At 54.5% G+C, this 14,609-nt stretch overlaps 1 protein-coding gene across 1 annotated transcript in view; it reads right to left on the bottom strand.

Moving 5' to 3' along the window:
* The window catches only part of SLIT1 (slit guidance ligand 1), a 152,122-nt gene extending 138,047 nt beyond the window's left edge, over window positions 1-14,075 (bottom strand). The window contains exon 1 of the mRNA XM_037050831.1: window positions 13,550-14,075. Coding sequence (XP_036906726.1) covers window positions 13,550-13,746 — 197 coding nt within the window. The 5' untranslated portion in view covers window positions 13,747-14,075. The remainder of the gene's footprint in view (window positions 1-13,549) is intronic.
* Window positions 14,076-14,609: the final 534 nt, after the last annotated feature.

Below are 14,609 nucleotides of genomic sequence, written 5' to 3'. Positions count from 1 at the left end.
ACTGCAGGAATAAACACCTCGGGCCCCTCGCAGGGTGTTCTGGGGGCCCCACACTCCTCCTCGCAAGCCTGCCTTGCCCTGGAGCCCCAGCCGGTCCGGTGCAGTTTTGCTGACGGGCCAGAACACTCGCACAGCAGCCCAGGCCTGCTGCAGCAGTTGGGGGCTCGGCCGCCCTCCAAACCCCTTCCTGCCGAGTCTCCAAAAAATAAACACACACGCTCTGTCCATGACTGAGCCGGGCCTCTGGGCCGGGGGCCCGTACGCCGCAGCACTATGTCCTTTGAAACCAGCCTGGCCGACTCCAGGGCACTGAGTGTGTGGAGAGTCAGACCAGACAACTGAGCGGATGTTCCCTACACAGCCAGGCCCACCGTCCAGGCCAGACACCCCGACCTGCAGGCCAGCAGTTGCATGCCTGTGCCTGCCATTGCACCTGAAGCCCCACAGAGCCCCGACCGAGGCTCCCCACACTCCCTCTGGCTCCCCTCCAATCTGTTCTCCAGCCACAGCTGGAGTGATCTTTTAAAGATGCAAATCTGACCAAGTCACTCCCCACTTAAGCCCTTCAATGAATCCCCATTGCTTTTGGAATCAAGACAAAATTCTTACTGTGCACAACAAGGCCAAGCGGCCTGCCCTGCATGGCGCCACATTCTTGTTTGGTCCCTCCCCAAGCAGAGCCTCCGAACTCACCATTCCCAGTGCCTGGATGCTCCCTCCTTCCTCTTTGTCTAACTCACTCCAACTTTTCCTTCCAATTGGTCAGACCCCCTGTCCCAGGCCCGCAGAGAATCACTACCCTCCCCTCTACAGCGCAAATCTGGAGCATTTTTACACGGATTTCGGGGCTTCCTGGAGTGGTGTTGTCTCAGCCCCTGAATAAGATCATAAGCTCCTTGAGGACACAGACAATTGGTTTTTTCTCATTATGTATCCCTAGGGCCTAACACAGTACATGGCACCTGCTAGATGGTTCTTGAACAAATTTGCATTAAAACCGGCATATTCCAGCCCTGCCTGGAGTGGCTCAGTGGACTGAGCCCCGGCCTCAGCGACCAAAGGGTCGCTGGTTCAGTTCCCAGACAGGGCACATGCCTGGATTGCGGGCCAGGTCTCCGGTAGGGGCACTCAAGAGGCAATCACACGATATTTCTCTCACTTTCTCCCTCTTTCCCCCTCTCTCTAAAAATAAATAAAATCTTTACAACAAAAACTGGCATATTCCAAATAGCATGGCATTGAGTGGGCTTTCCCTGTTTCTCGGCTCCCCCACTCCAAAAACACTAATCAAGAAAGGCTCTCCCCACACAGACATCAGCCAAGAAAAGCTACACACAGAGGACACTGCTGTGTTGCTAACAACCGCCCAGGGCCCACGGGTTTAAAAAAGACTTATTTTCTTTCTGAGTGCCTTCTGTAGGAAAATGCTCTGCTCCTCCACTTCCTTCAGCACAGCAGCAGCTGTGCCTCGGGGCCCTGACCCCTGATGCTCCCTCAGCCCAGAGCAGGCAGGGACATCCCAGAACGGCCCTCCCCCCTCGCCTGCCCAGCAACACATCCTTCAGGCCTCAACCAAAACGTCCCCTCCTCTACACCTGCCTCCCTCGCCCCGTGGTGTCCACTCGGCACCTCCTCCAGAGCCTGGGTTGCGATGTGAAGACGTGTTCAATACGAGGTCCTCTGCCAAAGGCCTCTCTCCCCTGCCTGGCTGTGAGGGGCAGAGGCTACATCTGTTTTGCTCACTGCTGTATGCCCAGCCCCTGGGAGGCCCCCTGGCACACAGTAGGTGTTCACTACATGTGGTGACAATAGGCTGAGTGAGCAATTCTACCTGCCGAGCCAGGCTCCTACAGGCGCATCACCTGAGGCTGACACGTGCTCCAGACCACAGCCAGCTGAGCCTCCCCACAGTCCTCGGGCCTCAGCGGTCACGGCCCAGAGGCCCCTCCAACTCCCCAGCAGAGCCTGCAGGCCCTGCTCCAACCCCAGCGCTGAGAGGACAGGCCTACACCTTGGACAGGCAAGAGGTCCCAGGGCTGAGTAACGAGGGGACCAGGCCAGGGCAGATGTGCTACCCGTCCAGCGCTGCCCCGGCTCCTGGGGACCGCCATGTGTCCTTGGCCTGAATACGAGCGACACCTGTGCTATCACCACCAGGCTAGCTCACTGGAGCCTCAAAACAGAAGCAGGTGAAGGAGGAAAGACTTGACCTCTGGCACATCTGAATTCAGGGCTGAGCTCCCTCTGGGTTTTTTTTCCTATAGTATTTAATTGTGGGAAAATACACATAAAATTTGCCCTTCCCGTTGTTGCACGACAGATCTCCAGAACTTTTCCATCTTGAAAAACCGGAACTCCGTGCCCATTTAACACTCTCACCCCTCTCTTCCCCCGGCCCCTGGCAACCACCTTCTGCCTTCTGTCTCCACGAATCAGACGACTCCAGGTGCCGCCAATCAGTGGAGTCACGCAGGCTCCGCCCTCCTGTGACTGGCTCACTTCCCTCCGCAGGTCCTCATGCCCCCCTTGTCCCGTCGGTCAGAATCTCCTCCTTCTCTGAGGCTGGCATTCCAGCGTGGGTCACACTGCACCGCACCCACCCATTCACCCAACCGTGGGCACTCGGGCTGCCTCCGCCCTTCCTTCGGCCGTGTGAATGGTGCTGCTGTGAACGTGGGTGTGCGACATCTTTGGAACCCTGCTCTCAGCTCCTTTGGGTACATGCCCAGAAGTGGGCTTCATCGGCTCATGTGGTCATTCTGTGTTTAATTTTCTGAGGAATCGGCACACCGTTCTCCATGGTGGCTGCATCATTTCACATTCCTGCCAACAGTGCATAAAGGTCCCAGTTCCTCCACACCCGCACCACCACTGTTATTTCCAGTTTTCTCAACAGCGCTCCGCCATCCCAGTGCGTGTGTGGTGCTCAGACCCCAGCTCCTAACCCTGGCTCCGTGAGGCGTTCCGCTCGAAGGCCCAAACTGCACCTCAGTCCCTTCACCACTGAGGCCTAGAGTTACTTTCGCTAATCCCCTGCCCAGGTCTGAGGCTCACCCCAAAACCACAATCCTGCAGCCAGGGCCCCACTGTTAGCCACAGGGCCTCCAGGTACTCCACGCAGGACCCACCCCACACCCCCCGAGAGGTCACATGCCATCGAACTCCCTGACACTGACCTCTGGGTCAGCACCACCTCCCTGCACCCCTGACTCTGCTCACCACCCCCAGCGGGACACACCCTCTTTATCCAGCCTGTGCCTCCGGTCCACCCTGTAAAGATGCACAGGCGGGAATCAATCGTGGCCAAATTGCCTTTCAGCCCCAGTGTTAAGCCCTGACAGGAGTTTTGTAGGGGCTAAATGAATGTCTGGTGAAGGAATGAATGAACTAATGGGTGAATGAATGAAGCCAGGCCTTATTAAGGTGTGTGGAGCAGTAGCAAACTCAAAAACAAAACACAAACACCTCTCAAGCCTCAAGACCCTCTAGGTCCCTGGGCACACCACATACCAGCCACCTGTGACCCAGGCAGACAGCTCCAGCTCTCTGACCTTCTCCACACCTGCAAGGGTAGGTAACACCCTGCACACAGGACAGGTGTGAGGAGCAGAAGGGCAGCCTTGGTAAAGCCTCTTGCTCTGAGCCTGGCACAGGTAGGGGCTCCAAATGGTGACCACCAGCACCCTCACCACTTCCTCTCCACCTCAGTTCTCCTCTGACCTGTCACAGGTCCCACCTCACCCCAGCCCCAGCCCCAGCCCCAGCCCCAAGGGCACTGGCTCCTCCTTTCACAACCTGCCCCTGCAGACTCCAGTCCACCTGCCCCTACGATGCAAACAGCTCTCCCTTGGAGCCCCTGCTCTTGTTCTCTCCTCCTGCAAACTCCTCACCACCTACTCACTCCCCGACCATCTGCCTTCCTCCCTCCACTTCTCCCAGGAAGCCGTTCTGCCCTGCTTTACAGTGACCCCATCACAGTTGCAGAGCTTTCCTTGGCCCTCATCTTCAGACAGGCTGGCTGCTCTCCGCACGGCTGGCCTTCCTCCGCATCTCCAAACGCCTGCTTGGTTTGGCAGTAACTACTTTTTACCCAGGTTGGGAGCCACAAATGTTCAGCCAATGCTCCCCACGGGAAACACGGGACAGGGGTGCCTCCTGCCTCCCCGAGGCTCCCCCTGCTCTCTCCATATGGGGGGAGGCCAAAGGCAGGCCCCATGAGTCTTCAAAGGACAGACCTTCCTCGCCAGGTGCCGCCAATCAGTGGCAACCCCAGCACCAAGAGCACCTCCTGCATCCGAATCGCCTGGATCACAATTGCCAAAGACTGGCAAATCAGCATCTCTGGGGCGGGCCGGATTCTGCATTCTATACCAGCTCCCAGGGCTGAGATGGGAACAGGAGATGCCTGTTCCCATTGAAGTTTCTCTTCCACCGCCCTCGTGCGTCCCACCGCCTCCCCAGGAGGCCCTCCCTGCTTCCTCTCCAGCCTGAACACTCTGCACAGTAGCCCTCCCCAGTTCCTACCTCTGGAGTCATGTTTCTCATGTAGCTATTTATTGTCAATTTAAGCAAAAGAGGCAGAAGCCAACCACCTGTACGGCTTCTCCAGGATCAGGGGCCCTCCCCAACTTTATTTGCAAGATCGTCTCCCAGGTTCAAGCCCTGGGGTCCCCCGCACCCTGGCCTTCCCCTTCGCTCTCTCTGCCTCAGCCTCTGCAGCAGCCTCCTAATTCCACGAGGACCACAGTAGCCTCCTACTGCTGCTATAGCAAATTACCACACGCGCAGGGATCAGAGGTCCAGCCTCAGTCTCACTGGGTTGAAGTCATGGTGTCAGCAGAGCTGCATCCCTTCTGGAAGGCTCTAGGAAGCCATCTGTTCCTTTTCTGTTCAGCTTCGAGAGGTCGCCTGCATTCCCTGGCTCGGGGCCTTTCTCTCACCCCTCCCAACTCTTGTTTCCGTCGTCACATCCCCTACTCCTGACTTACTGACACTGACCCTCCTGCCTGCTTCTCGTAGGGACCCTTGTGATTACACTGGGCCCACCTGGGTAATACAGGATCCCATCTCAGGATCCTTAACTTAATAACATCTGCACCATCCCTTTTACCCTGGAGGGTCACATACCCACAGGTTCCAGGGACTAGGACATGAACCTCTTTGGGGACCATTATTCAGCCCCCTACAAGGACCGTATTTTCTAAAGCAAAGATCAGGACCTTGATTTCATGGTTCTTACCAAAAGTTTATTTTAAAAAAAAACCCACCCAACACTTTTTTTTGAGTACCTACTATGCACCCGGTGAGGGGACACAAAGATACATGAGACATGGTGCCTGTCCTAAGGAAACTCAAAACCCAAGGGACCATCAAACAATAATAAAGTTCTCTTCCCTACAGAAGAAGCCTCACTAGTGAATGCAGAAGGAATAAGGGAACTAGGAAAATAAAAAGCGGATAATAATGGTTGCAGGCAAGATCCACTAATGAATGCCAAAATTCATTAACGAATGGTAAGAATTTGAGGGGAAAAGGGAGTTTTATATAATCTCAGAGTCTATCCCCCAGACATTTATTAATGACAAGTGAAAAGACAGTGACATTACAGTGGACAGACCTGGCAGACGCCATCTCCACCACGAGACCAGACTGCCATCACCAGCGACCGGACACACCGATGCCGCCTGCCCCGGGCAGGGCATTCCGAGAAGGGCGCATCATCCCCTCAGGCATTCTGGCCGAAAGCCGTACCCTCGACCCCATCATGGAAACACACCAGACAGGCCCAAACTAAGGAACCTTCTGCAAAACAACTGACCACCACTTTTCAGAAGGGTCGAGATCACGAAGAGCAAGAAAAAAACTAAAGAATTATCACAGATTGAAGGGGACTAAGGGAAAATGACTATGAAGTCCAATGTGGAATCTAGGACAGGATGCTTGGAATATCAAAAAGACACCCATGGAAAAACTGGTGGAATCTGAATCAAGTCTGTAGTTCACTTAAGTGTTACACCAGTGTTCGTTTCTTAGTTTTGAGGCCCATGCTACGGTTAAGCAGGGATGTCAGCCTTACAGAAAGCTGGGTGATACGTGTGGGACTTTTCCTGTACTATTTTGGCAACTGTTCTGTAAGTCTAGAATTATTTCAAAATAGCCCTGGCTAGTGTGGCTCAGTGGATTGAGTGCTGGCCTGCAAGCCAAAAGGCCACCAGTTCAATTCCCAGTCAGGGCACATGCCTGGGTTGGGGGCCAGGACCCCAGCAGGGGACATACGATCTCTCCCACACAGATGTATCTCTCCCTCTCTTTCTCCCTCTGTTCCCTTCTCTCTAAAAGTAAACAAATAAAATCAATTAAAATAAAAGTTTTTTAAATCTATTTTAAAAGAATAAAAGACAAAAATGACATCAAAAGCATTATCGCAGAAAAGCGAGAACCACAGTCATCATCCCCAACCGGCCCCCGCACGGCCAGCTGGGCTCGCCTTCACACGTTGTCCACACCGAAGCCCGGGCCGTAGAAGGTCTGAAGACAGCATTTTGCACGTGTCACTCTCCATTCCAAACCCCTGGGGGCAAGCACGCCAAGGGGCCTGTCGAAAGGACACAAGAGCAGCCTGAAATGGCTCTCCCTGGCCAGAGGCGGGACACTGTGAATACTGAAATAAATAATGATAGTAAGACATTGTTACCAACGAACAAAATAATAATCCACCGGTCCACATTGTGATGCATGAATAGACAAGCAAACATGGAGGAGAAGGGAAGTTCATTCTGACAGCGGTGTGCCGATGAATAGAGAAGAAATGATGGAGTTAAACACTTCTCATCAAAAGGTGCTGAAACTAGTGAATATAAGTTCGATGAGGAATAGGATATTACACAGCCTCACAGTATCTCTCCACAAATTCCTTACTGATAACTAAGTGTAAATAATAACTTTTCAGCTCACCCAATGTTCGAAGCTAAAATCGCCAACATTGGGACCAGTGGGCGTCACGTGTCTCCTTCCAACACGACCCCCTGAGAAGGGGACAACATCACTTAGTTAGCATTCCTGCCACAAATACGTACTGCAGCCCCCCCCCAAAAAAAAGAGAGAGACAGAGAGAGAGCAGGTGAAGCCAAAGTGAGGGACATTCTACAACATAAACAGCCTGTATTCTTCAAAAATGTCAAGGTCAGAAAAACAAAGAAAGGCTGAGAAACCGGTCCAAATTAAAGGGGCCTAAAGACCCTTGAGAAAGAAATGCCATGTTTGGTCCTTGTCAAGATTCTGGACCTAGAAAAAAAATAGCCATGAAAGACATTTGGGGGACAACTGATGAAATTCATAGATGAACTCGTGGGTATTAATTAGTCATGGATATACACGGGTAGATAACGGTATTATATCCATGTTAAATTTTCTGCTTTTGACAGCCTTACTGCTTTTAGAAAATATACACAGAAGTATTCAGAGAAAGAAGGTAACAACGTGTCCAACCTGTTCTGAGGTGGTTCAGGAGGAAAAGTGTGTGTGTGTTTAAAATACATGATAAAGCAAATGGTGCAAACCGTGGACAACGGGCCCCGGATGGCAGCGCCCCTTACACCACACTTCCACTGCATCTCCTCTGTAAGTTTGAAATTAGAACAAAATAAGAGTTAAAGTAAGAACAAGGGGCCTTTTGGAGTGATGAAAATATTCTGAAATTGGATTTTGGTAATTTTACACAACTCTGTAGATTTATTAAAAATCACTGAATAGTAAAAAAAATTTATTAATAAAGTTCCACACACATCCCCGCTGATGGCTGCCCATTTCCCAGCTTCATGGCCTGGTCCCTGCCCCTCACTCTCCTCTCTTCCCTCAGAACTCTCCAACACAAATGTTCACCCCATCAGCTGGACCAGCTAGCTCCTCCCTCTCCTTCCCAAACATACAGCACACACCTTCTGAGTGCCCCCAGATTCCCTCGCCCTCGCTTCACCTCTCTACTTACCTAAGTCCTGCCCAAACCTTCAAATCCCACATCCCCTACCACTTTAGGGATCCAATCCTTCCGATCCCTCCCTCCCACCTCATTTTTAACAACAACAGAGTCCTTTCTATGTGCCAACCTTATTCTAACCCCTTCACATGGAGTATTTCATTTGAACTCACAGCCCTACAAGGAAGTACTATCCCTGTCCCCATTTTACAGATGAGAAAATCAAGTCACAAGTGAGCTGCCCAAGATCTCTTAGATGGCAAGATTAAGGCTGGGCCATTCTCGCACCAAAGCCTGCGCCAGTAGCCACTGTGCTCTATGTCCCTATGGGCATCCTTACACGTTTGTTCTTTTGCAGACAGACTGCAAGCTCCCAGAGGAGGGGTCCATGCCCTGGACCCCTCTAGACACTTTGCACACAGCAGGTGCCCAACAGCTGTTTGTGCGCCACAGGCTGGGTTCCAGAAAGGCAAGGAGGGGGTTGTGAGCTCCGCCGCCAAAAGGAAGAGCCAATTCTCCACCCCCACCGCTCCGCCCCCCAGCACAGCCCAGCTCCCTGGCGACTGCCCAGAGCCCCGGCCGTCATCTGCTCAGGGTAATAAGTATTTGTATGGCGATAATTACAGCATTTGGGAAGAAAATCCCATTAAGCAAGAGCCCTGCCGAGCTGCTAATGCCGGCACAGAACTAGAGGCGGCAACTGCGCCAGGCTTCGGTCTGCTCCCAATAATGCAGGAGCTGCCTGTCCCGCTGCCCCTCGTCCAGCCCTAAAGGAGCACGACTGCCCCTGCTGGCAGCCTCCGCGGCCTGGGCCACCCCTGCCAGCCCTAGGGCTTGGAAAGGGGGCACCGAGGAAGGGGCATCCCCATCTCCAAGTGCTCTGGGGTTCCCAGAGGCTGCAGAGAACTGGGCAGCTGTGTGACAAGGGACAGGAGAGCAGGGCCATGCTGGGACCCAGCATGGCGGGTGCTGAAATTTCTTTTATATCCCTGCAATTCTGCCACCTTAATAACAATAATAAAACCATTTATTGGGCACTTGACGCATGCCAGGCCCAGCGCAAAGTGCATTCATTACTGAGCATTACCGCACTCGGTCCTCACAGCCACCGTAGGAAGCAGGTCCTGTCATCGTCCCCACTCTAAGGGCAAGGAAGTGGGGGGCCTGCAGAGTCACCTGCCTCTGAGCACTTACCACAGTTTGCAATTATGCATTTATTCTCACACTGTGCCATTCATCTCTGCCTCCCCTGCTGGACTAAAACTTGGAGGAGGGGGCGGTCTTGACTTCTGTCTGGCACTGTTCACGCAGCCGACGCAGACGTCCAATAGACAGCTATCTATTGAACGGATGAATTAAACCCCATAACTGGCACAAGGTCCCTCAGCTGCTGAATGGCAGAAAGGGGCTGAAAACCCAGGCAGGCTGGCTCCAGGGCCATGCCATTGTGCTGTCCACTCCACAGAGAGTCCCTGCACAGCACTGCCCAGCTCCCTGTCTCCAGACCCCAGAGGACAGGGATGGAGATGCCCCGGTACAGGCAGGGAGCACTCTGAGCAGCAACACCCACACGCTCCCCTCCCAGGCTCTCTCCTGCCCTCACTGAGCCCTCAGACCTGAGCTTGAGCTTTTCAAATAATAAAAAATGTCATTGCTTAATAGAACTACAAAGCATCTGTACCCATATAATATTGCAAAGCCCTAGGAGGCAGTGGGTGTCACTCTCCCCATCCACCACGTGCCATGCATGCCACCAGGTTTATTCACTCAGTCCTCACTGCCACCCTGCAAAGCTGTCACCCTCCTGTTTTACAGAAGGCGACTGGGTCTCAGTCCAAGCCCCCTGGTAGATGTGGCTTCAGAATGTCCCACTGATCCTTCTCGCTACAGCCACCATCCAATCATTATTTGGAATTCCAAAGAAGCTCCCAGACAATCAGCCTGGGTGTCCCAGTCAGTCTTCCTTGGGCGTGACCATCCAGCCCTGTCAAATGGTGCCTCCCAACTCAAGGGGCTGAGCTGGGAGAAGACACGGTACCTCCAGGTCTCTGTAGCAGGCAGGGAGCTAGGGCAGTGGGCAGGCTGGCCAGGAGGCAAAGGGGCACATGAAAGAAGGCAGCAGAGCAGGCCCATGGCCTAATGAGCAATAGAATACAAATGCGCCTGGGGCCAAATGGAAGCCAGCAGGCCAACCAGGGGCCCTTCTCCTCATCCCCATCCTCAGGTCCGCCCCCCTCTGCACCCTGTACCCAGAAGGGGGATCTGGGGCCAACCTAGAATACCGCTGCCCAGGCTACAAAGGAGGAGCGTCTCTACACCTGCCCTCTCACGGCACTCTCCTGAACACTCTGAGCCAAACTGAAAGTCAAGGTCATTGGAAGAAAAGACAGTTAACAGTTGGCCATGGCTGGGTGCCTCTGAACCTGAGGCCTGAAAAGAGACAAGCTTCCAGGCCTCCTCCAGCACACCCCCAAACCTCACTTGGTATTTCAACTGCTCCATGGCAGGGAATCACTCAGCACCTCTTCGCCACGCAGCCCACCAGCCACATGGCCGCACTGGCTCAGTCAGTGACCTCAGCAGCTCTGGGACCTGCCCGCCCAGCCTCTTCCCAGAAGTCCCTGTTGCAAACCACTTCCCCCTTCTCGGGACAGACCTGGACACAGAGGTACAGACTCTGTGATCATAAAGTTGCTGGGCCTCGTGGGCTGCCATGGAACTGCCCAGAGGACAACAGGCAAAAGCACAGCTACAGTCTAAAAATTTCATAGCCTCAGGAAAGGCTTGGCGATGCAGGCTCTGATACTGCATGGCACATATTGATTAGAGAGAGCATTTGCCAAAGCTACTGTGCGTCCACCTAGGCTCTCCCCAAGGCCTGTTCTGAGGGTGTTCTTTTCCTCCTCAAACGGCTCTTTCACAGGCTGCCTGTTGACAAGGTGGGCCCCCTCTGCCCCCTCTACATCCTTTCCCGGTCTGAGAAGTTCTGCCCAGCAAAGGTCAGACTCACCCTAAGATAACGTGCCCCTGTATTCCAACCCTTAAGTCCCCACAGAAAAAAAACCCAGGTAGAGAAAGGCCTGTCTAAGTCTTCCTGACCTTCCCAACCTCAAGCCCAGCCCCTTCCCACTGGACACAGCGTGTCTCGGGCCCAGGGCAGAGCTGGGCCCAGCAGGCCAGGCGCACTCACGCCCACAGGCCTTTCACTCATGCGTCTCCTCCGTCTGGCCGCCTGCCCTCTCTGCTCGGAGAATCCAACCTAACCATTGCTGGGCCCCAAAGTGCCCCGACAAAAAGGCTCATTGTCTGAGAAGTCCCTTTACCCCTAAAAAGGGCTTCTCATCCCAATGCTCCTGCCAACAGCCCCATCACACTGCTGGGCCTGGCCCTGTCCTGAAAGCTTACAGTTAGGTGTCCCCTGCCAGGTCCTCTCGACTACACGTCCCTGAGGGCAGGGACGTGCTCACTCTCCATTGGAGCTCTAGTACCCAGGGCGGTTTCTGGCTCTGCAAAGATTTGCTGAATTAAATTGTGAGACTCCTCCCCCGACCCTCCCATGACCATGGCTCTCACTGAGTAAGCATCCTAACGTGCCAGGCACTTCCCACACATGACCTTCAGTCCTCACAAGAATCAGAGACCTTATGCATCGGAAGCTGCATTTTCTTCACAGAAAGCAACTAAAACTCAGAGAAGTTAAGTAACTTGTACAAGGTCACACAGCAAATAACTGACTGAGCTGGGGCTCCGATCTAGGCAGGAGGAGCCCCAACTCTTTCCTCTGCACCAGGAAATTTAACATCTCTTTTAATCACAAAAGAGATCAAGAGTTCATGTGAGTCGAAACCGACACTCTTTTCAACACTAAAAAATGAGAGTGAGCAAGGAATGAGATGACTTCAAGATTCAGATCTAACAGCAAAGGAGAGGGGCTGATGAGTCTCAGCCCTAGGCTGCTACCAGGGTAACAGCGGCAGGAGAAATGCCCCATGGACACGGCCAAGGAACAGAGGGCAGGTCCGGAGGGAACAGGTGTGGAGGGTGACCCTGCAACCTCAGGGGCCTCCTGGACAGACTCCCGACTCTCAGTCCCTCCCCAGGGCAACCCAAAATTATGCCTAGGTGCCCCAAGCAAACACAGTTTGGTCCCTCCTACCGCACACCGGTATCTTTCCCCAGCCCCCACACACGCCCTCACACACACGCTGATTCCATTTAGATTGCGTCTAGATTGCAAATTCTCTGAAAGCTCCACGGGAATTTTTCAGTCTCAGCCAAGAAGAGTCTGTTGGCAAAGTGCGCTCACTAATTGCTGACCTTGGTACGGACTCTGATCCAGGAGACAGCTCTCCCCAGGGTCCAGTTTCTGCCTCTGGCCAGCTGGGAGGCACGAAAGATGTGCCCGAAAGTTACTGAAACATGTTCGCCTTTCCCGGGAGCCCCTGCAGTGGCCCAGGACTGTGGGAAGGAGTGTAGGCAGGTGTCAAAGGAGCCAGCAGCCTTCTCCAAAGTCCAGTTCAAAAATCTCCCGAGACTGTCACCTCTGCAAGCAACACAAAGGCCCTGCATGTGACCAAAATCTACACACACAGCCACGTACAGGGACTCTGGCACGGAGGTGACACCACTGCATTAGGAATTCACACAGATACACATTCTGCAGGGAATGTGGAAAAACAAATTATATAGGTTTGTAAACACACAGTCATGCTAACCAACCACACACACACTCGCCCTACAAATTTCAGCGGGTCTAGAAAGAATTCAGAAGTGAGAGAGGGGAAGAGAAACGGTGTTTTGTGACTTGTCATGGTCAATGTCTTCAGCCTCGTGTCTCCCACTCCCAAGCTCCTGACCCTTCAGCATGACTCATGGGGCTCTTGGTCTGGGTTGCACCTAGCCCGCTCTGCATGCTGAATGTAACACCCAGAGCCCCAAGCCCAAATCCCTTGGGTCTCATTGTCTGCCAGCGATGGATATCGCTGGATGTGAGGTCAGGGACCAACGCCGGACACCTGCAAGGGAAGGATTCCCAAAGCTCTGGGGCAAACAATGGGCAGAAAGGGAAAGACAAAATATTTCAACTCCATCCCATCTTGCCACCCACCACCAGCCTGCAGGCCCTGAGAGCCCACATCCGCACACCCCACTTGGGCACAGCTCAAGCCACACGTGCCCAAAAGGAGGCATGGTTCCTGACTAGAGTGAGGAGCTTCCCTCCCGGGTGCCAGGAAGGCTTTCTGGCACCAATTTGCAGGCGCCCTGGAGGAATAAAGTGCTGGCGCAGTGGGGAGGGCCTGCCAGTGCTGAGCACAGGGTGCAGGTGTGAGGATGCGAGCTGACAGCCCCGCGAGGGCCCTTTGAATCCTAGAGAAGGAAAACAGTGGCTCTCCTGGCTCCTGGCTCCTGGCTCCTGGCTCCTGGCTCCAAAAGGACCTTGGCAGGCACTGACTCCCCTACTGGCTGCGGAGCAGGGATCCAATGGTCCTGCCCCCACCGGCAGCCCTGAATTGCGTCTGGGTGGGAGGGCAACGTCGGGGCTCTTTGCGGGCTAGGGATGGGTGCAATACTCACAGGCGCTCGGTGTTCCGTGGGATGTTCTTGGGGATGGCCTGCAGCCCCGTGCCGTGGCAATCCACTGTGGTACCGGTGCAGGTGCAGAGGGCAGGGCACGCCGTGGCACCTAGACGCCACGCAGCTGCCCACAGCAGCAGCCAGAGCTCTGGCCAGACAAGCCCTATTGAGGACCCCCTCCGGTGCATCGGCGCCATGGTGCCTTCACTGTTCCCTCCAGGGCGCCAGAAGACAGCTGCCGCTGACCATCCCCGTCCGGGGTGTCCTCCAGGTGCAGTCCGTGGGCAAAGCCACGGAAGAGACCGCTGGCTAGTGCGCTGCGCCCTTGCGGGCTGGGAGGCACCTTGCTCCTCCAAGCAACGGCGCCTGTGCAGAGAGGGCTCTCGGCTCCTCTCCGGTTTCTCTCCGGCTGCGTCTCCTTCCCTCCCTCCAGCTCCCAACAGACCGCTGAGAGTAGGAAAATGGGCAGGCCCGCGCGCTCACGCACCCCGCGCGCACACACACAGTCACACAGTCTCACACCCGCACGCTCGCTCCCACCCGGCAGTCATCCATCAATCGAAAAAGCACTCATCAGGGCCAGACTCCTCCCCGCCCTCCCCCACACACACCCCCTCCCGCCCCCGCCTCCCTGCACTCCGTGGCTGCTGCCAGCAGCGTACAGTTTCAAAGGTGGATTCCGCAAGGCGCCGCGAGCGGGCAGGGGGCTACGAGGGGTGGCAGGATGGGGCGAGGGGTGGGAGGTGGAGGGTAGGACGTGGTTCACGGTTAGACCTGGCGGCTCCAACACTAGCTGGCTATACACCCACACACACACCATACGCCCTGAGGATGAACACACTTAGACGCGGGCGCCCGACACCCACCGCCCCAGCTGCTGGTCCAGAGCGGGAAGCAGGTCTTATTTTGCTGCCTGGACCCCTTCCCCTGCGCCGCAGACACAAGCTTTCCTCGACGGCAGAAACTGCTCCCAGGCCCCATCGAACTTGCTTTGTCAATCCACAGTGAAAAGAAGCCCCGCGCCCCAGATGGCCATCTGCAAGCCACCACCTTACTTAGA

Source organism: Sturnira hondurensis, unplaced genomic scaffold, assembly GCF_014824575.4.
Source record: "Sturnira hondurensis isolate 20B ecotype Veracruz unplaced genomic scaffold, ASM1482457v3 Scaffold0006849, whole genome shotgun sequence".
Taxonomy (NCBI): Eukaryota; Metazoa; Chordata; class Mammalia; order Chiroptera; family Phyllostomidae; genus Sturnira; species Sturnira hondurensis.
The sequence above is the reverse complement of the archived record's forward strand: the minus strand, read 5'-3'. Positions and strand labels throughout refer to the sequence as shown.